We start from the raw sequence: 22,430 nt of genomic DNA, 5'->3' as shown, positions 1-22,430 counted from the left end.
GGGGGGCGAGGCCATGGATCTGGATTTTACAGGAGTAAAATCTGGTAACCCTAACATAGTCCACCATTAGTGTAGTACGGTGTATCGCAAACTGTGTGCCACGAGACGCAAGCGAGGAGAGGTGCAGGCACCGTCTGACTGCTTACAGGATGTACTTCTTGCAGCAAGAGGCACATCCTGTATGTACTAAGTCAGCCGGCGCTCCTCCTTTAGCAACCCCCCTCCCCCTGGCATAGTGAAAGCAGGCTCAGGGTCTCTGCGCATATGTGGATATCGAAGTGATTAAATCACCCATGCGCGTGACAGCTATTTTTCCATTGTTTTTATTTCCAGCAACCACAAGGTGTCAGTATAGCTCAGTGTATGGGGGAATCAAATCAGAGAATTACCGTATCTGTTCAAAGCATCATTTTAATAAACTGAAAAGACTTTTTAGGAGAAAATTTAAATGAGATATACAAATAGACTGTTTTGAGGCTTAAGTACAAACCGATTTCAGCCCATTCCACCACTGGGCACACAGCTACATCGAGATGTGGCACCCAGATCGATTACTGTTCTTACTGATATTTTTATACACCTAGTGGGGGTAATTTTATAAACTGTTTTACACATGCCAAAGGGCTTTTAGAGCATTAGCCCATGGGTTGTGCAAGAGAAAGCAGACAAATCTTTATTTCTAAATAAAGCCACATAAATAAGAGGTCCCATAAATGAAATGTCCTTATTGTGGAAGGATCCCGTTGATGACCCGACACAGTCCGTGTTTCGGCCTCCAGGTGTGGTTATGGGTCGTAGAGAAATCGAAGCCTCAAAACCAGGGTACACAAAAGTCTCCATTTACAGGACCTTTTATGTATATGGTTTCATATGTATTATATTTTGAATTCATAGAAATAAAGATTGTCTCAAGGAAAACTCTTGAGGAGGAATAGTTAAGCTCTGGAACTTATTGCCAGAGGATCTGATAACAGCAGTTAGTGAGTGGAGCTGAGTTTAAAAAAAAAAAAGGTTTGGACAAGTTCCTGGAAGAAAAGTTCATAGACTGCTATTGAGACAAACATGAAGGAAGCCACTGCTTGCCCTGGGATCGGTAGCATTGAACAGCCCGTTCTTCCTTTTGAAAAGAATTTTACGAGAAATGGGCACATTCACCTTTTTTGTGTGAAAACGTTTGCCACAGGGCTGAATGTACTCTTTTCACAGGCAAAGACAAAAAAACACAGTAAGTACTCAAGAAACTGACGTTAGGTTTAGCAAAATTGATCTGTGCACAAGAAAATGCATCTTTTAGCAAACAGGTCCAAATATTGCACAATTAGTACGTTGATGACAAGAGGCTTCAGGATGTTCCAAAAATGAAGTTTTTATTTTGCAAATGGGGGAGGGGGAGACAGGGGGGTTGCACATTTGATGCAAAACATTTCACACATCTCTGGCCTACACTATGTTCCCAGAACAGCTCATACAGAGAAAGGGAAAGGTATTTGTATACCACCTTTTAGTAGTTCTAGAACCACTCAATGCGGTCTACACATAAACAATGGAGGATTAAGTGACTTGCCCAGGGTCACAAGGCCTCCGAGTGCAGAGGCAGCCACTCTACTATTAGGCCACTCCTCACCTCCAGGACTGAAGAAACATGAAAACAGTCAAAGGCATTGGGGGAAGAAGGGGTCACAGTTAAAACTCTAACAAGCTTGCTGAGCAGACTAGATTGACCACACTAGTCTTTTATCTGCCATCATTTACTATGATAGCATGTTACCCAGGCATTTAGGAATTTGTGTTTTGCCTTCAGTAAGGTGCACAGTATGAAGAAATAGCAGCAGTCTCTCAGGGTTGTGCGTTTCAACATAATAGCCAGACGCTACAGAAAAGGTGGAAATCCTGAAAATGGGACTTTAAACAGCGAGCATAGCTCCATGACTAGAGAAACAAGCGGACAGTCAGGACCAGCTGCAGCTTACTACATACATGTTTCCATGCTTGCAAAAACTCCTTGAGAGCTGGAGATACAAGTTAACACTGAAGTTGTTTCAATTGATACTATCAGAAAGCAATGTTAGCGAGGGCATGTGCTAAGACATGACGCTACCACAGGCTAGATCGGTGCTACCAACTAATTTAACAGGGGGCTTTCCAAAAACCGGCAGCAGCATGTAGAACACTGCCAAGTCCTGCAAAGAAGTCTTCCAGTGGCTCTCCTTCCTCCAAGATGTCTCTTAGCTCCCTCCTGTGACCCTTGGCTTCTGCCATCTGCTGGAAACAGCCCTAAAGGTGAGTGTCTTCCTCCAGCGTGTCCACTTCATCCTTTATCTTCTTATTTAGGAAAATGTTCCAGCTATCAGGAGCTGCCGCAGTGCCACCATTCAGGCTGGCTTTCTTCTCCTGCATCTCTGACTGACCATCCATTGTGACGTCCAAAGTTGGATTGTCGTGGCAACTGTTCTCAACAAAGCGCAACTCCTCACCATGTGACTGAAAGGAAGGTAAGATACAAAGTAAACAGCATAAGCTTCGTTACCATTATGCACTGTTACGGCTGCCATATTAGTCTACTTGAATCTGTAGAAAAGAGAACCAACAAACCTCCTAATTCGACAACCTTGCGCGCACAGATTTCCAACTAGTGTATAAATTTACATGTGCAACATAGAATAAGGTTAGTTGCATGCATAATTTAATAGATTAGTTAGATGCTAATTGGCCTTAATCATTAGCTATAATTGGTGCTAATTGGCATGTAACTTCCCTTTGTGTGCAACTCCAAGAGGGGTGTGGACCTGAGAAAGGCATGAGCAAGACGGGGGCAGGTCAGGCAGTTACTCATGTGGGTTATAGAACACTAGCATTTATTCACTTAACTACCTACTGTTAAGAGATGAGCATTTTTGCTTCTGCCATTGAGCTGGTGTAAGCGCTCATGTGTAAATTGAGATTTCTGCTAATATTCTATAATAGCAATCGCATATGCAACTATTACGACAGAATCCACGCTTAGCACGCGTCATCCTGGTACATAACTTTGGATGATCTACCAAGAATTACCCCCAAAATGCAGGCGAGATCCAAAAGTATTGAGTTAGTCCAATAAGGTGGTCTCGGCCACAGCTTGCTTGTTGTCAATGGCATAGTAAGGAGGGAGGGGGCAGACCGCTGCAGGTGCTGTCTTTCAACAGGGTGCAGGCACCCGTTCTCCCCCTCCCCCCCACACTGTTCTCGTGCGCCCTTCCCTCGCACCTCTTTCATCTTTCCTGCCCGAGCAGCATTACAAACTTGCTACTTGCATTAGTGTCGCCTCCCTGACATCAATTCTGGGCCCCTTGCCTAGGAAATGACGTCAGAGGGATAGCCAACATGACGGAGGCGGCAAGTTCATGCTATTGCTCTCGCCTGGAAAATTGAAAAGGTACGGGCGGTGAAGGAGCGGGTTTTGAAAAGGAGGACATGGTCAGGGCGATCCAGACATCTGGTAACCCTAATCTTGGGTTTGTCGGTTGCACCCGCCCTGGTCAAAGCCTTCTGCCGAATCCAGTACTCACCATATTCTTCAGTTTAGGCACTTGGCGCTGCCAGCAGATGTAGATAAGACCAGACACAATGATCATGGCACAGATGGAGCCGATGATGACCAGCATGACAAAAAGCTTTCCGTAATCACTGTGGGATGGACTGGGCCGTGACAGACAGCTAGTGATGGTTGAATAGTTCTGAATGCCTAGCTAGGAATTCACAGGAGGGAATAAAATGGTCAAGTCTTCAACTGGGGTTAGAGGCATGCTCACCTTTACAAATAGGACACTATCATATCTCAGGACCAGTGGCGTAGTAAGGAGGGCTGGGGGAGGTGGGGGTACCGACACCTCTCCGCCCCCTCCCCACACCACACCCTCCTTTCCCCCCACACCTCTTTAAATCTTCACCAGCGTAAGCAACTTCTCCAGCCTGCAGCTGGCTCCCCTCTGAAATCACTTCCTGGTCACGGGCCAGGAAATAACGTCAAAGGGAAAGCCAATGCTGGCGGGCAAACAGCAGGCCAGAAAAGTTGCTCACACTGGCGAAGATTGGGGGGAAGGGAGGGCACAAGTGGTGGGGGTTGATTGATTAGGGTATAAAATGTGTCTGTATTGAAAACCGTCTCAGAAAACGCAACTCTATAGTAAAACACCGTTACATAAGTTCATGCCAACTGCTCTGAATTGACTCCTCAGCCATTAGTTGAGGTATAGAAGCTTTCAATAAACATAATTAGCATTAACAACCAATAATAGGTAGTAATTGGTGTCACTTAGCACCATTTTGCAACTGCAAGAGGGGTGGGTCAAGGACACGACCAGCACTTACACACAGAGGTTACAAAATACTAGCAGTCACATGTCCGGCTTTTCAACTGGCGTTAGTACCAAGTTTCAGAAGCAGCTGAAAAGGCTCCAATACGCATCTCCCTTCATAGCCATGGGGGTTAGGGGTGCCGCTCCATCGCGAATATAAAAAAAAATTGCCAATAACCCCAGCTTACCTTTAAAGCCCTGGTGGTGTAGCAGTGAAGCAAGGCAAGAACGACCTTCCTACGCTGCCATGCAGCTCCACTATCAAAAATGGCTGTCTCGAGTTCCTGTGGCAGTCTCGCGAGACCGCAGGAATTTGCGGCAGCCATTTTTTAGACCGAATCTGCACAAGGCAAGAACATAGGAAGATCGTTCCTGCCCTGCTTCAACGCTACACCACCAGGGCTTTAAAGGTAAGCTGTGGAGGCGGGAGGGAAGCTGCTTGTTTGGAGACTCATGAATAACCAAATTCACAAATCCCCAAACTGCCTCGAGGGAGTGACACTGAATTGTCAGTACAATTACTTATGCAAACAGCCAGCAACTTGCCAACCAATAGTTTATGCCCTAGAGAAATTTCCAAACTAGAACACTCCTTACCTCTGTTAGGTTTCTCTTGATGTCTTCTAGAGCAGTGAGAACATCATTTATAGGGATCAAACCTAATATTAGAAACAGAAACGTCAGCAAAATATTTGTGACTCATTCTCCTATTACCAGTAGTTCATTCCAGGTACATTTATAAAGGAAATGGGTTCATATGAAGGGCATCATTCCGTAGGATGATGCAAGAAAAAGAAAATTATGTTGACTCTTACAAGTTTGGAGGGTAGAATGTCGACTATACATGCTGGGATTGGAGCATCAATGATATCCGTGGCTGGCGTACAACTATGAAATGCCTTGCCTGGGGATGATGAATTTTAAGAAAACGCTGAAAACTCAATTATTTGCCAATGCCTTCTTATGTTAAGAATTTTTCTGACAGTGTATGATTTAAAGCTTGTTTGTACTTCTAAATTGATTGAATTTGTGTTCTATCCCTATTATAACAGGGACGATTAACGATGTTGTTTTGACATGTCTATGTTATATGCAATAATAGTTATATGCAGTGTATACATTTTTTAATAAACAAATAAATAATGCAAAGTCAGAGATAGATACTCATTCGATAGCAAAGAACCAGTGGAGGCAAACCACCACCTCCGGAGCTAAGACGTTTCAAAAGCTGATGACTATCACTATGACCCAACAGTTGTCCAGAATGACCATGCACATGTGACCATTGACTGGTCACTCACCCAGTGGTGTAGTATGGGGCGGCGGGGACAGACCCCCCCCCAGGCGCTGTGTTGATGGGGGTGCCAGCATCTCTCAGCCCCATCATATACCTCTGTAGTTCTTTGCTAGTGCGAGCAACGTCTCCTGCCTGTTGCTCATACCAGCCTGATTCCCTTCTGAATCACTTCCGGGTCACGAGGGCTAGGAAGTGACGTTAGAAGGAAATCCAATGCTGGTGCGAGGAGCATGCTGGAGAAAAGCCACTCGTGCTGGCGAAGATTTAGAGGTACCGGGGGGGGGGAGGGAAAGCGTGAGTGTGGAGCTGGAAGGAGCGGGGGGGCTTGGAGAGGGGGGCTTACTATGCCACTGCACTCACCCTCTTCTCCAGCTAATGTCATGAGCAAGTGTTTGTCGTTTTCATTGGGTTTGCTCAGAGAAATCATCCATGCTGTTTGTAGCTGCTCTGACTTTCTGGAGAAAGCTCCCTCCATCATGGACAGCAGTTGTTGTCCTTTCTGCAATCGAAACATCTCCTGCAAGAAAGAAAACTGAATTATCGGAGGGGTTTCTTCTGCCTTACGAAGTTGAAAAATTAAAATGTGTCCATGGTCTGCAGTATGAACCTAAGGATTGTCACTTTACAGTAAAGACATTCTTCAGATTGTCTCCTCTATGATTTTCCCCTCTAGATTGTCTGGCAACACAGTTACCCTGAGAAACTGAAGGGAGAAACTGAAGGGAGATGGGTTCAAAACAAATGCAAGGAAGTTTTTTTTCACCCAAAGGGTCGTGGACACTTGGAATGTGCTACCGGAGGAAGTGATCAGGCAGAGTACGGTACAGGGATTCAAACAGGGATTGGACGGATTCCTGAGGGATAAAGGGATCGTGGGATACTGAGAGAGGTACTGGGATGTAACACAGGTATAGAAAGCTAACCAGGAAATAAGTAAAGAAACCCAACAGGTCGTGCATGTGCAAGATCGGAGGGTTAGGACTACGATGGGAAGATAGGACTTAAATGAGAAACCAAGGTGGCAATGGAGCCCCTTCTGGTGACCTGTTTGGGCCGCCGCGGGAGCGGACTGCCGGGCAGGATGGACCTATGGTCTGACCCGGCGGAGGCACTGCTTATGTTCTTATGTTCTAACACTGACATACAACCAAGGATTCCATAGAAAAATCCAGAGTTAAGTTATCCAGCACAGAGAGACAGAAACACTGGGAAAGTATTAAACTAGTGGCTGGCCTGGAGCTTCAAGTAGCTCGTGCTGCACACACTATCAGATAGAAGATCTGGTTACTAGAGGACAATAAGGGGCAGATAAGGGATGCAAGTGCTGCAAACAGGTTAAGCAGTCAAGATAACCCTAACAGAAACCTAGAAAAATGAAGGCAGATTAAGACCATATGGCCTACGCACGCCATCTACTATCCCTTCCTCTCCCTTAGAAATCCGTGAAGAGGGTCATTTCAAGAACCACACTGATGCTCAAAATGCTGTTGTGTGTGTGTCAATGGACTCTAGATTTAGGCAGATTCTGGCCAATATTGAGCTTGGACCCGGCCGGAACCTGCACAAGTTCCAAAGGCCAGTGTCACTGAAAGTAGCGCCAAATATTCAGTGCAGATGATCGAACTCTGGGGTTTATTTGGCTGGCTATAGTCACCTATTATCCCCGAGGTGTTTTGCATGTGGTAACCTAAACTAACATTATTGCCATTTGAGATGTATTGAGTGGCAAATCTCGTGCGTTATTGCCTGAATGCATGTTAATAATGAATCCCCTAGGCGTTAACAGAGAGAGGAGGACAGACCAAGCCGCTTCAATCTGGAGCTCACTTGTATCACAGGGACTCATTGTGCCAGTGCGGTAAATGCTCACTTACACAGTCTGTGTCTTCAGACATGTTCAAGATGACATAGTTTTTCCCTGCCAGGTTGCTCCAGTCTTTGCACATCACCTGGAAGGAAGCACATGCGCGCGTGCACAAAGAATTTTATTGGAAAAAAAAAAGAAAAGAGAGAGAGAGAGATGGACGGGCAGACACACCAGGAACCAAGACCAAGCCCAGGTCCAGCTTCACACTGTTCTCATCAGGTGCTACAAAGTTAAACAGCCCAGAACACAGAACTGAGAATCCAACATAGAAAAATTTTAAAAAACGGCTTGTCAATAATGTTCGCAACATACCATCGGAACAATGCTTTCACATGGCCCCTCAGTCTAAACGCCATTACGCCATGCCAATCCTACAGTGGTCTCCTGGCGCAAAGATTCTGTTAAAGAATACTGGCATAAGTCGGCAGTGGTGCACCGATATTTACATATGCCATGTTAGTGGCTGGCAGGGGCGTGTGGGTGGCACTGGGGGGTGATCACCTCGCTATGCCACTGCTCCACTTGCTTGTAGTATGGCAATCTGGCACTTGACAGTAGCTTATAGAATAATGCCTAGTGCACATAGGTGCCTTCCTGCCAATTAATGACACCTTTGATGCCCCTATATATGCTTAAACTCTATAAAGGAGGGAAAAAGCTCAGGACATAAAGCAACTCAAATTTTCCAAAATAATTCTCACATTAGGTGGTGGATTAATATTCATACGTCAAAAAAAGGGGGGTCTTTTATTGATCTTTTCACCAGGAAGAACAATCCTTGCAAGCTGAGGATTGCAAAAATCCTTCTCCTGGGCCACCCCTTCAGTGCCAACCATAAGCAAGCTGGAATGGATCCTTCTTCTTGTGCCAGGCTCAAAAAACGTAACCTTAGCACCAAACAGTTTTTCAGTTCTGGCTCTTTAGTTCTACCAAAACAGATGACATCCTGGAATTGGCAGTGCTAAAGGGTAGGACCAGTTAAGTGTTATTTGTGACCCACACCTCTGTGGTATTTTGCCATTTCACCTTTATTTGATAGACTACAAATATACTTTCTTAGGGAACATGAGAAATAAATAGCCTGTCACCCAGTTAGGCTATCGGTCACAAGGGGGCACCCGCTCAAACTCAGGGGAGGGAAATTTAGAGGTGACATCAGGAAGTATTTCTTCACAGAAAGAGTGGTGGATCACTGGAACAAACTTCCGACGCAGGTAATCAAGGCCACAAGCGTGCTCGACTTTAAGAATAAATGGGACATCCACGTGGGATCCCTACATGGGTCGAGCAGCACTCAGACTTAATGGGGTGGGTCAGTAGAGTGGGCAGACTTGATGGGCTGTAGCCCTTTTCTGCCGTCACCTTTCTATGTTTCTATGTTTTTCTGTTGTAGTACTTTATCCTCCCTTACCTGTGCAGAATGCAGTGGCTCTTCTGTGGGCAAAGCTGCCCTGAGCATACCCCTGTTCTCACGATTGCCTGGTGGGGTATGGGTGGTCATGACTTTTCTAGAGATTTTGGAAGGGGTTTGAAGCACTTGATTTGCCTCATCCCATGGTACCAAGAAGCCAGGGGAGCCCACGGGAGCCACAGTGTCATAATCTATCTCCAGGGGAAGTTCTTCGTCTTTGGCAGTTTCAGTTGGCACCACATCCAGCTGCCCCATCCCGAGGTTCACTTTGGAAAGATCTTCTGGAACACTTTCTTGGATCTTCCCTGATTCCTCTGCTGTAGCAAGCAGAACAGGGAACACCGGCAACAAGCTTGGTTCTACATTGGTGCCTGGGTCGTAACCTGATGGATTCTTAGACCCAGACTCTTCTTTTGGGCTTTCCTTTCTCCTTGCTGGCTGGGTCTCGAAAGTAAGCCTGCTGGAGGCTGTGGTCAGCAGCACAGAAATGGGGGATTCCTCCTTGTTTCTAGAGTCAGCAAGAAGAATGTGATGCAAATGTGTCTTGCGGATGTGTGCTCGTCCATCCTGGCCTAATGGGATCAGCGCTTCTTCCTCCACCAGTGATCGGGAGGAAGCTGTGTGCACCGCATGGTCTGTTGTGTCTGTGACCAGCTGTAGAGTTGCTGTTTCCCAGAGATCCACTTTAGAATGGGTCTCATCTCCTCTCAACACTGGAGAAGTGTAACCTGCAAAAACAGAAAATAGAAAGCAGTCAGAGCCTCCAGTGATTAAATGAACCTCATTAGATTTTACTGTACTGATGATGAGAAACATTTTGGTTTGTAATTTATGATTATTTTAAAGTAGTCCAAAGTTGTGTTCCTGGGTCTCAGCAAGAAAGCCCAGATGATGGGGATTAGGTTAAACCTCTCTACTCCTAGGAGGAACATGTCTGCAAATACCTCTTGGTTGCGCCCTCCAACTCCAGAGTGTCAGATGATGTTCCTACTCCGATTTCCTACCAAGCTATTGCCTCCTCACATCAGATCCCTCAAAGGGCTTCTGAATTTCAGGAAAGCAATAGAACTTACCTCTTCCCATAAATCCAGTCACTCCCTCCCAACCATATGTATTCTAATGTACGCTGAACTAGAGCCACTCTGTTAACTGAAGATAGAACAACCGTATGTTAACTTAAGATGACCAAATTGTATGCTAAACTTGACTCTGTATATCTAACATTACTGTACAAATGTAAATTCATAATTTGTCAGTGCTTTATGCATGTCAGCCGTTCTGAGCTCGTCGGGGAGGATGAGATATAAAATTAAGCAAATAAATCTCTCAGTAGAGGTGGTGGAGCCAGAAAGTGTGGGACAGGCAAGTGGGATTTCTTAGGGAGAGGAAGAGATAGTGGATGCTGCGGATGGGCAGATCTGCCATCCTGTGTTTATGTTTCATTGTGTATTGTGTTGACATTGCAATATAGCATACTATGCATTCTTTGTATTGTAATTTGGTTTTTTTTTTTAATTTGAATTTAAATTAAGAAACAAGCATCATACATATGTCGTGAATACAGATTCAGAAATGATCCAAGAAAAAAAAAAGGTATAGAAAATACCGCCAAAAAAATATTCTATCTTATTTAGCCCACAATATAGAGGGGGGGGGGAGGTTAATATCTAGAAGAAAATCATATTACAAAATAGTAGCACCAACTGCAAATGACTGCTAGCTGGTTTGTGCTAATCTATGATTGACGGAACTCACAAAAACACCACTTTCTCTGGCCACAATCAATTCTATTAGTTGCTTTGCTTCAAAACAACAAAAATGTTTACCACCATAAATTATACAACATTTTGCAGAAAACCTCAATTTATAAGTGGCACCAGGGGAAAGAACTCTTGGTTGAAGAGCCAAGAACCTTTTCCTTCTTTTTTGTGACACTTGTAAGGTATCAGGAAAAATACGAATTACTGAACCTAGATAAGATCAAAAACCATGTTTCTACGCATCATATTTCAACGCAAATGTCACAAGAGTTGTCCTATCAGCTACAACTGCCAGGGAGTTTTTTAATTCATCTCTCCTGGAGGAGATCTGACTATTTCAGTCAACACAGAGCTCACCAGCCCACTCCGAATATTAAGATATTGTGCTCATACAATCGGGAGCATATTTTCAGTTGGAATCATCAACGTCACTCAAAAGTATTTCTTAGCCATTTCCACCGCTGATAACATTGGGGATCATGGAAAGTTCAATAGTCTCAAATTCTCTCTCTGTTAATTTTCCTCAAAAACACAGTTCTCCCATTTATGGTAGTCTGCAGTTCTTCTAATTAATCCAATTTGTCTTCACAATATCTCTCCCTTTGAGTCCACTTTAGAAGAGATAGCTCCATAACCAGTGACGTAGTAAAGGGTGGGGTGGTCTGACCTGGGTCCCGTCTTGGTGGGGGCGCTGGCACCTCTCCACCCCTCATACCACGCTTGTGCCCTCCCTTTCCCGCCCCCCCTGCACCTCTGGAAATCTTTGCCAGTGCGAGCAACTACTCTGGCCTGCTGTTCGTGCCAACCTGCCTCCTTCTGAAATCACTTCTGGGTCACGGGGCTAGGAAATCAGATCAGAGGGAAAGTCAACACTGGCCTGAGCATCCGTCCACCAGCCAAGCGCTCAGGGAGAGAGATCCGATCATGCGTCTACTCTCAACATCATCTTGACCTTAATCTGAATATTTTTACTGTTGCAATTGTCTCTTGCTTGTGTTTGATTAATCCTTGCTGTACACTACCATGAGTTACATGAACCCAAATAATAAACAAATAATATTTCTGTGTGTAGATACTTTCTAAAAGTGTTACCATGAAAAAAGATGGACAGACTCAATATATTATCAAATCTATTCTAGCTTAAGTCACTACTTTACATCACATTTTCCCCACATCTCTAAACTATTTTCTACAGAATGGATAACAGAACTCACGAGCTCGTAGCTCTTTTGATATCCAGCTTCATACCAAGTTGCTAACAAAATAGCAACATTGCCTGGTTCATTTCCTCACTTCCATGCCTGCTTCTCTTTTTTCTTCAAGATTCTAGTTATATTGCTTTCTGCATGTTTTTTACACTCTTTTCTCATGTTCATTCCCCAGCGGCCTGGGCTCTTTTCAGACTTTGCACGTCATTAGTCTACAGTAAAGGGCAGCCGTACCCCGAGTTTTCTGAGGTTTGCAATAATGGCAGCAGTGATAGAGATTCTGAAAAGAAACAGAAGCACTGCCGCCTGCTGTTTTCTCCCCAAATGAGCTGAGCCGGCAGCACTTGGGATTAAACAAAGCAGTTATCACCTCTGTGTAAATGTTCTCACCTCTCAGCTATTATGGCAGCAATTAGACATTACAGCTCTAGCACATCTGAGAAAGCCAAGGTGGAAAAATAGTGAAGAAAAAGTTACTCACTGGCTAAAAATGTTTAGGAGTAGAAACATTGTTTGTTTGGTTGGAGTTTTTTACTCAACTCTTTAATGAGATTTTTGCTCCATCTATCTAACCAAGAAAAGGCTTCAGCGGATCCAGAATACTGCGGCTAGGCTGATCGTTCCCCGCTTCTGTCAAAACTTCATTGGCTTCCAGTAATTTCTAGGGTTCACTTTAAGTGTGCCTGTCTAACATTCAAGATCCTGCATGGCATTCTTCCCCCCCCCCCCTAATTCCACTATCTTGGAATTCTGTGAGACCTAACACTACCAGATCCACCCCAAAACTTAAACTATATTTCCCCTTGTTAAAAGGCGTCATCTATGTGGGAAAATTAGGGAAATCTTTTTTCTTCAAAATCACTGAGCTTTGGAATAACCTTCCTGCCCTGCTGCAGAATCTGAAAACTTGGCTATTTTCAAAAATGCAAATCTCGCTGCCCTGTTTATAATCACTAATTCTTATTATGTTTTTCCTTCCTTATATTAAAGTTCCTGTAAACCGTGCCGAGATCTATCTTTACGGAGAGGATGCAGTATATAAACTTAAGGTTTAGTTTAGTTCTCTATTTCTGTCGGCTTTTTCTTGCATCTTCTGCTGTATTTTTACATTTGCTTTTCTTCGCTCTCTCCTCCTCCCTCCTTCAATGTATTTGTTTCCTCTCTCCCCCAATCCGCCCCCAACTTCCTGCTTCTTCCGTTCTATCTTGGGATATTTTACACCCTAGAGTTGGCTTTTGGAAAGGCTGAGCACAGCCAGTGGCGTAGTAAGGGGGGGAGGGTGGCGGTCCACCACGGGCACCATGTTAGTGGGGGCACCGGCATCTCTCCTCCTCTCTTCCCACTCCTCCCCTCGCTAGACACGCTCACCCCTTCCCTTCCCCCGTACCTCTAGTTGTTCACTGCCGTGACCAACAATTTCAACGTGCTCCTCGTGATGTCATCTCTCCTGCTGATGTCACTTCCGGGTGCTGCGCATAGAAAGTGATGTCAGAGGAAGAGCCAACGGGGTCGTGAGGAGCACACTGAAGTTCTTGTTGCTCGAGGCAGTGAACAATTAGAAGTACAGGGAAGGGAATAGGGTGTGCGCATGGCGGGGGGGGATCAGGGAAGAGGGAGGAGCAGAGATGAGAGCAGGGGAGGGGCACCTCTCACCTTTGTTATGCCACTGAGCACAGCAGTCACATGCAGATGCCAATTATAGTTTTATGATTTCCAGAGATTCTTGCAAGAAAGAGGAACCTTTACCTGATGGAGGCCCAAGATCCAAGTTGCTTTCATTCACTGCTCCTCCATCTTCCCACAAGTACTGGGGAGACTGTAATATCAGGGCCTCCTCTTCATTCTCCTGGCTAGAGAAGCCAGATCCCTGGAAGGCCTGGAGGAGGCTGGGTAGAGCCTCGGGCTCTCTACCGCCCCCATTTGTGTGCTCTGAAGATTCAAGGATCTCCAGGTGAGGTATTGCATAGTCTACCAATGAAGTTGAGGTCAGAAGGTCCACAGTGGGCTCCTCAGATGCAGCAAGGCAAAGACAAAGAGGCCCTTCAACAAAAGACAAAGAGAACAGATCTTTTCACTTCTTCAGTATTTGTAGACATCACTCGTAAAAGTCTCCCATGTATCTAAATGTGGAAATGCTCTCATGGGTCATTTTCTTAAATTATAAGAAATAGACACCCCACCAATTATTAAGTACAATGAAACATTTTACTCGCTCTTACAACACAAATACTCATGAGTTTAGATATAATATTCTAAGAAGCAAAATGTTCTGAAAACCTAGGAAAAAACCCTCAGTATCAAAATCCCACTTTTTTATGGAATGTTGTTACAGTTAAAACCAGAATCCACTAACATTCTCGGCTATACGAGGATTTACCAAGACCATCTTTTCTTGGAATGAAATTAGCAAGCATGCTATGGCATTCTTAACCTTTAGAGCCACGTCTAGAACAAGGATATTAACATATAATTGGAAAGACTATAGGGGATTGAATTATTGTTTTTGGTGGAGTTCGGTTTGTCAAGTGTATGAAATGGAAAAAACATTGGCAATTAAGAGTGGTTATTATAAGAAATTTAAAGGGGTGTGGGGACCATTAATTGAGTATTATAATAAATAATTGTATTTATCCCCATTAAATATGTGTAGAGGGAAGGGGGATGAGTGGGTTTTATGACATTATGAGGGGTAATATATGAAAAGGGAGGGAGGGGAGATAATCTATGGTATAAAATGATTGTAGAATTTCAAGTGAAGAATGTACAGTATGATTTGATTTCTTTTACACTTGATTGTATAATGTAAAAATGAATAAAGATATTTAAAAAAAAAAAAGGATATTTTCATGATCTAAAGTAAAAACACCATGCTAGAGGATAGTGTGGTAGGCATACAATCCATGAGTTAAAGGCTTTAAAAAATGTTAACAAAGAAGAAAGTGCACCAGTGGCATTTGGCATTGGGTCCAGATGGTGTAGAGGTCCTGGGGCAGGCATTGGGAGGGATAGAGGTTGGGCCCTCTTTCACCACCAGATGGGTTTACTAGCTGTTAGCAGGTCTTTTGGCAAATGCTACTTTGGCATTTCTTGTACTCTCTTTAGGAATGGAATAAAGATACCGTGTGGAGAAAAAGTGCAACACAGGCCCTTAGCCCTGGGTAGCTCAAGAGGGAGTGAAAACAGAGTCCTATCCCCTGGGGCTATGGACCAGGGCATTGAGACCTGTCCCCATGAACCAATAATATTTATTTAATCTGGGAAGGCATCCACCAGTATCCTGCTTCTCCTGCCGCCATCTTGAAAGACTGAACCTCAGTGGTTCAGCCCACCACTTTTCACAATTGTGGCAGGAGCAGCAGAATGCTAATAGACAAGTCCACAGAGCAGCTAGAATTGATCTGCGGGAGGTGGAGTGACACAGACGGCAGGCTCTCTGGCCTAGGCATTGGCCCCCCTGCCGCACGCACACCTCCCTTCCCTCCCCCCCACCTCTTTCATTTTCCCAGCGCGAGCAGTATCGCGAACTTGCTGCCCGCGTTGTGTCAGCTCTCCCTCCAACGTCCTAGGCACGGGACCCGGAAGCAACGTCGGAGAGAGCTGACATTGCTCGCGCCGGGAAAATTAAAGAGGTACGAGGGAGGGAAAGGGCACATGCGCACGGTGGGGAACAGAAATGAGGATGGAAGCAGGGCGGACTGCTCCCCCCCTTACTACACCACTGGGTCTAGGGCCTCCCCCCCACCGTGCACCCCCCTTTCCTTTCCCCGCCCCTTTTTAACTTCTCCAGCCAGAGCAGCATGCCCACATTAGTGTTGGCTCGCCCTTTGACGTCACTTCCTAGGCACAGGTCCAGGGAAGTGACATCAGAGAGAGCGCTGATGCCAAAATAGGCGCCAGGTGGTAACCTCGTGCCGGGGAAGTAAAAAAAATACAGGGAAGGCAAGGGGTGTGCGCGGCAAGGAGAGGAGCGGAGGGGGGACGGAGAAGAGGAGAGGTGTGGTGACCTTAGGAAGATGGCGTCTGGGACGGGCCTCCCCCCCCTCGCGATTCCCCTTCCTTTACTAAATGGCTGCAGCTTGCAGCAGTCCCTTGTGCAAAAGGTAGCTCGAGAGGACACTAGACGCTTATTGTAAAACTTGTTTCATTCTTTTCATTTTTGATATTGTACTGATTTATTTGATTATTGTATTTATGACCAAATCTTTTGGCGAGTTTCCCTGAATTCATTTTCTACATCCTTTTGCAGTTTGGGACCTTGTTGTTTAATAAGTTATGATCATCAACAAAGGTAGATTTTTAAGAGGGAAAAGGCCCAGCAGAATGATCTGGCTTTTGTGTACTTAGAGAAGTTATTTTCTGTGCAAAATTGCCACTCTAGCAGAAGCGGTGATGCAGAGAAATTTTAAAAGGTCAGCGGGGAGTAAAACAGCAAAGATCAGTAATTGCTTTCAATCATATTCTAATCAAGGTGCGGCATTATTCTCGACATGCCTTCATTAACACGTTTTTATCCCAGCAGCCACAGTCAAGGTGGCTTTCTGCAAAGTGCACACACGCATGGTCATGCAGCATGCGCCCAGCTGCCTGGAATGCTGCAAACTGTCATTCAGCCTGCACCACTGCAGCAATGCCAGACCTGCTAACAGCCAGTAAACCCAGATGGTGGTCTGAACCTCTATCCCTCCCAGTGCCTGCCCCATGACCTCTACACCATCTGGGGCTCTGTGAGCATTTTGAAAACCCAGAGGTCGGCATTTCTGGCTGCTGCTTCTGGGGGCTGTGAATCAGCTGCCAGGAAATGCCGGCCTGCGCGTTCTGAAAAGGTTTGTGGTGCTGGCAGAGACAGCATAGGATGAGCAGCTGGATGGGCTCCGGCCACCTGGTTAGGCTGGCTGAAGGAGGGCAGCGCCAGAGGGAATGTTGCAGATGCTGAAGAAACAGATAAAAAGGTCAGGGAGAGGAAAAGAGAAACAAAGGCTTGCGAGAGGAGGCGTTAAAGAGGTGACATGAAAGATGGAGAAATAGGACACAGTGGTGGAAAAGCAGGATAGACTACCATGGAGAAAGAGCTACAAAATCCGAGAAAAGCCACAAAACAGTGAGAAGAGAAAATGCAGCACTGAAGAGAAGAACAACAGAAGCGGAAAGAAGAGAAGAGAGATGAGGAACAGAAGCTTAAGGAGGTGCGTCTCACTAGAGAATTCATCACCGTTCCTGTCCCCCCAGATAACTGCAGGAAACTATCCCCATATCATTCTGGAAGGAGAGAGGAAAGAATCGGAGTATGAATGGGCCCAACAAGCCTTGTATTGAAGAATACTGGTGTAAAAGGACTGATAATGAGATAGATGCTAAAGAATGACAGTCTCTGGTATTGTGATGTCATAATGCCTCATTTAACCAATGCCTAAGAGCTAACCTCATCCGTGATGTCACAATGGCTTGATTGTCCTATACTTGGCTCACCTAAGAATCCGAGTCTGAATGGGCCCAGCCACTGACCCTCAAGCCTTGCATTGAAGAAGACTGAGCTTGAGATTGACACTAAAGAATGACACGGGACGGGAACGGTGATGAATTCTGTCACCGTGTCATTCTCTACTTTTCACGCACCAGTTCTATAATCACCCTAAAGTAGTGCTTCTCAGTCCTCTCCTAGCATCACATCAAGAGAGGTTTTCAGCAAATTTGCACAGAGCAGAGAGCCATTATACGGAAATCTGTCACATGCACCTTTTCATTGTCGGTGATCCAGAAAACCCGTCTGCCTTGGTGTGCCTCCAGAAGCGCCGCCCTAGGGTGGCAGCAGCTGGTGGCAGTGTCATTGTAGAACTGGCTTGTGCTGGGGCCCTTTGTATGTACACACCTGCCCAGAGCCCCCCAGCCCAGGAACCTGAGAAAAAGCTGGTTGACAAGAGGATTGGCAATAAGCCCTCCTGAAGGAAAAGACAAGATAAAGGACTTCAAATACAGGAGGAGTTTTTTTGCAGGCAGATCACTGTTCTAATCGAGACTCCCATTAAAATTAGCATCCCCACAGATGCAATTTCCCCCCAAAGCAATTATGCTTCCAGTTCCTTTACTCTGTGTTCTGATAGGAAAAGATTTGAAAGAATCATTTGAGGATGTTTGAAATAGGGCCACTTCTGTGTTGAAGGGTGAGGAGGAGAAAGGTGGGGGTAACAGTGATCACTTTTTAAGAACCACTTCAAACAAACTAACCCAGCTGGGATGATGTGGATTATTTTCAAGGGTGATGCAAAAGGCCCTAATTCCAGCGCATCAGGGACATGAAGGTGCTCCATGTGGATTGCCTTTGAAAATAACGTAGCACGGGCTCATCTTGCCCTTTTCCTCCCCCTCCCCAAACGGTTCCTTTTCTTTCCTTTACACCTTCCCAACTTTGCCCCAAACGAAACAAAGGCTGCTTCCCCCCTTTTTCTCCTTTCCTCCCGCCCTCTCCATCCCCCCCTGGAAAAAGCCAAATACTCACCGAAGGCAACGAGCAAACGGTGCAGGGGGCTCATCTCTGCCCTTTGGATCCTCAGTAGCAGGAGATCGGGGCCGCCCCCCGCACCTCCGGGCATCTCCCGGGCTCTGCAAGAGGCTGAGCCGGCGCTGGCAGCGCTCAATTGCGCAGTGCCGGGCCCGGCCGGGCCTCCCCCGGGGTCCTAAAGAGCACCTCAGGCACCAATGAGAGCAGTGATGGGGGAGGGAGGCCTGAGCAGACGTGATGTAAAGGACCTCTAATCCCAACAGCTCAACCACAATGAAGACGAAACACAAAACAGGGAGTGAAGGTTGTCCCAAGAATTGGGCTTCAGAAGGCCACTTTGTTCTCACTGCTGAAATTGTCACAAATGCAGGTCAGAGGCCACCATTCCCTCCAGCTGCAGTGGGAAAAAGGAAGTAATTAGCCACACTTGGAAAAAAAAAAGCTTCCCAGGAGTGAGTTGGCAGACTGTGGACTCTCTGCTTGTCATGAAAGTGCACCCAGGGGGAAAGGGGGAGGTCAGGTGAAAGAATAACCCACGATGAAGGCTCCCCACCTCCATCTGCTCCCTGTGGGAATGAGGACATCATTTCACAATGGCCTGGAACCTCAGGAGGCACTGGGTAGAATTTGGCACAGGGAAGAGCCCAGTCCCAGTAGCTCCTGATCCCGCTTTCCTGCTACTTCATTCCCTACTGGTAAGCCTTTCCTTAGCGTTACTGGTCCTAATTCCCTCCTTTCCTATTTGGGTATCATTTTCTTACCTCAACAATCTAAAATGCCTCTCAAAACTTACCACTTCTATGAAGTTTTGAAACAGAATATCTAATCTAATCTTCTATTTGTGAGTCGCTCATACCTATACAGGCTCAAGGCAACTGTAAGGAGAGGTAAGAGGGGAGAGAGAGGAGGTGGATAGGTAGGAGGGAGAGGAAGGGAATGGGAGAGAAGAGTGGGTAAAGGAGATTAAATATCGAACAGATGGGTTTTCAGTTTTCTTCAGAAGATGATGTGGCAAGGTTCAGGTCTGGTCTTTTCTGTAAGGCCATTCCAAGTTTTGACTCCTAGGAAGTGGAAAATTCGTTTGTAGTGAACATCTTTAGTGGATGGGAGATTTAGTAGCATCCGGTTGAGGGTTCTGCGGGAAGTAGACCATGTTATTGAGAAGAGTTGAACGAGTGGGGCCGCAGAGTTTCCATAAAGTATTCGGTGAACGATGCAAGATATTTTGAATGTTATTTGTGATGGGATGGGTAGCCAGTTTGATGAAGGTTGTGACTGAGTCATATTTTCTCAGGTTGAAGATAAGTCTTATGGCAATGTTTTGGATGAGTTGCAGTTTGTGAATTAGAGCAATGTTGATTCCCTATCTATTGTGCTGAGTGTGTCAGATAGCAGAACACTTAAGTTCTCTTTCCTGCACCCCCCTCCTTTCTCTTCACCAAGGGATATAACTTTTCTTTTCATATATCTACCTTATAAAGTCTATATTATATTTTCAACAAGAGTAAACCACTTTGATAACTCATCTAGAAAGTGATATATCCAAAAATATCATCTTGAAGCTTTAAATTGTTGTGGGTTTGGATATCATCTATAGGAGTACAGTATGAAAGATGACAGGCACCAGCCTAGTACCTCAGGTGGCAAGGCTGACTGCAGTACCACGAGACAACCACAAGGAACCAGACATCATTTTGGAAGAGGCACCAATCTGAGCTGGAACAGAGAGGGACTACTGCCACCCTGGAAGACATATTAACCGTTCAGACCCCCAAGTAGGGAAGGGGGGAGCGTCCTAGCTGACAGGGGACATTGTTTGGGAAAGTGATGGAGCTGGGCTGCAGGAGTGGGAATCAGAAGACCCTAGATGTATAAAGGGAGATCCGCATGCTTGAGTGAGGAGGAGCCAGGTATGGCAAGAGCAGATAGCGTAACTGGTTTTAAGAAAGGATTGGACAATTTCCTGGAGGAAAAGTCCATAGTCTGTTATTGAGAAAGACATAGAGGAAGCCATTGCTTGCCCTGGATCGGTAGCATGGAATGTTGCTACTCTTTGGGTTTTGGCCAAGTGCTAGTGACTTGGATTGGCCACCGTGAGAACGGGCTACTGGGCTTGATGGACCATTGATCTGACCCAGTAAGGCTATTTTTATGTTATGTCAGGGTGGTGGCTTAGGGGAGGGCAACGGTGGTGTCATGGCGTGAGAGGTGGCAGTAGCACCAAGGCCAGAAGTTTGTCATGTTCTACGCAACACATGATAGCATTGCAGTGCCCATGCTATCAGACACTGCACTTAATTCTGTCCTGTGCAGTAAATATATAGCAGATGTTGCCCCACTGCCAGCACTTACTGCAAGATTAATGCCAAAATGCTACATAAGTGCAAAATTTACCACAGCTTGTTGAAAGGATCCCTTAATAAGTTTGCAAATAAGAAAGCAGCCTTGCCTTTTGTACTTAAGTCCTCAAGACAATCTCCTTCTTCGTAAGCACCTTGCTGAAGTTCTAAAATCGCTGAGCTGGTCTACCCTAAATCAAAACACAGTCCAGGAGCAACAATCCTAATTGCTTGTGTTAAAGTGCAAAACAATGTATATCTCCACCAGCCTCCTTCTTCAAAAATAAATAAATATAACAAACAAAAGAAAAAACCTTCAATGAAGGATACTGAAGTGGTATGTGCACATTCAATTTCAAACTTAAATACATTGCCCAGTCACCACCCAAACAGTGTCATAAAAAATGCCAGCAATGGTTGTACAGAGGGACCATCATAGCACCTTAAGTGTCCCTCTTCTTGCCCTCCATATAGACATTAATATGTTAACATAAAGCATATGGAAATAAGCACTACTTATCTGGTTTGTTGAACCCGTTAATGGGGGCAGAAACTTGATAATAATGCTGGACATTTAATCACTAAAATCTGTGAGACCTCAAAAAAACCCCAAAATCACTGGATTACTGGCCTCCCTTCGACTAGAGTTTCGCTCAAAGCGTCATCAGGAAGGGGGTATAACACGGCCAGAGGGTTTGCAGCAATTCAGTTAGGGTAACAAAAGCCAAACGGACCTAAATCATACAGAACTCTGTCCTGGGTATTTCAGGGCTGACCCGGGTCTGTACGGGCTGAGAGAGGCCTCTCAGAAACTGGTGGGGATATAAATTCAGCACGACTCCATGGACTGCGCACGATTTCAGAGCTATAACTTGTCCAATTGAATTTCAAAACAAAATGATCTTTTATGTCTTCTATCTATTGCCTACTTGACAAAGATAGGTAAAATATGACTGGTAGATATTGGAATTATTGCACTATTTCTAATAAATCTAGTGCTTGTGTTTGATGAATTACCACCAAGGCAGTCTCCTCCTGAACTGATTTAATCAGGGCTGGAACCTGGAATACTGCATGGCACATCTCTCCGTACTTTAACAGGGTCTAAACAGAACCGACACTGGTCTTTACCTGCCATCATGTTCTATTTTGTGCGTTTGATGTATGTCTCATTACAGTCTTGGGGTTTTTTTTTCCCTTCAAGTCTGTATTTCAGGATCCTATGTGCTTAGTCTAGGTCAGGACAGGCTTTGCATCCACCACTGCCGAGGAAACCAATTAATCAGGGAATGGCCTCATTGAAATGCCAGGTCACATTACTGTTTATAGATATTTCAAAAGGTCATTAATAGATAAATCAGGCCATTTTATAAACAGCAGCTTGATGTTTAGGCAGATTAGATTGTCTGTAGGTTGTGATACTTTTGAATAGTGAACCAGTATAGATATATAATCCAAAGATGCTGAGATTTTGGCTTCTCCATAGACAGCAGCGTAAGTGACATCAGCCAACAGTGATTACACAGAGCTTCACTGGCTCCCATTTGAGGCCCGTGTGAAGTTCAAACTGGGAACACTTTGTTATAAAACCTTATGGTCATGCACCTGAATATGCTAGAATTCTTTACAACAAACCGTCCATTGTGTAATACCGCGTTATTTGTTTTCTCCCCGGTTCGAGGTTGTGTGTATAAGTTCCAGCCCCATTTAATGGCTTT

General features: G+C 45.1%; 2 protein-coding genes across 3 annotated transcripts in view; one reads left to right on the top strand and one right to left on the bottom strand.

Moving 5' to 3' along the window:
- Nucleotides 1–1,346: 1,346 nt before the first annotated feature.
- On the bottom strand, nucleotides 1,347–18,514 carry PODXL2 (podocalyxin like 2). Of its 2 annotated transcripts, XM_033925893.1 has the most exons (8): nucleotides 18,371–18,514; nucleotides 13,624–13,917; nucleotides 8,910–9,637; nucleotides 7,506–7,580; nucleotides 5,992–6,148; nucleotides 4,932–4,993; nucleotides 3,546–3,725; nucleotides 1,347–2,481 (listed from the first exon to the last, which is right to left on the bottom strand). In XM_033925893.1, exons 1-8 carry the CDS (start codon nucleotides 18,462–18,464, stop codon nucleotides 2,275–2,277), a joined length of 1,797 nt encoding a protein of 598 aa, XP_033781784.1. In that variant the 5' UTR covers nucleotides 18,465–18,514; the 3' UTR covers nucleotides 1,347–2,274. The 2 variants fall into 2 exon arrangements, with proteins under 2 accessions (XP_033781784.1, XP_033781785.1); XM_033925894.1 differs by lacking the exon at nucleotides 7,506–7,580.
- The window catches only part of TPRA1 (transmembrane protein adipocyte associated 1), a 66,642-nt gene continuing 46,553 nt past the window's right edge, over nucleotides 2,342–22,430 (top strand). Inside the window, exon 1 of the mRNA XM_033925897.1 lies at nucleotides 2,342–2,492. The gene's annotated coding sequence lies outside the window, so the exon portion shown is untranslated. The remainder of the gene's footprint in view (nucleotides 2,493–22,430) is intronic.

Source organism: Geotrypetes seraphini, chromosome 17, assembly GCF_902459505.1.
Source record: "Geotrypetes seraphini chromosome 17, aGeoSer1.1, whole genome shotgun sequence".
Lineage (NCBI taxonomy): Eukaryota > Metazoa > Chordata > Amphibia > Gymnophiona > Dermophiidae > Geotrypetes > Geotrypetes seraphini.
This window is presented reverse-complemented; position numbering and strand designations above follow the sequence as displayed.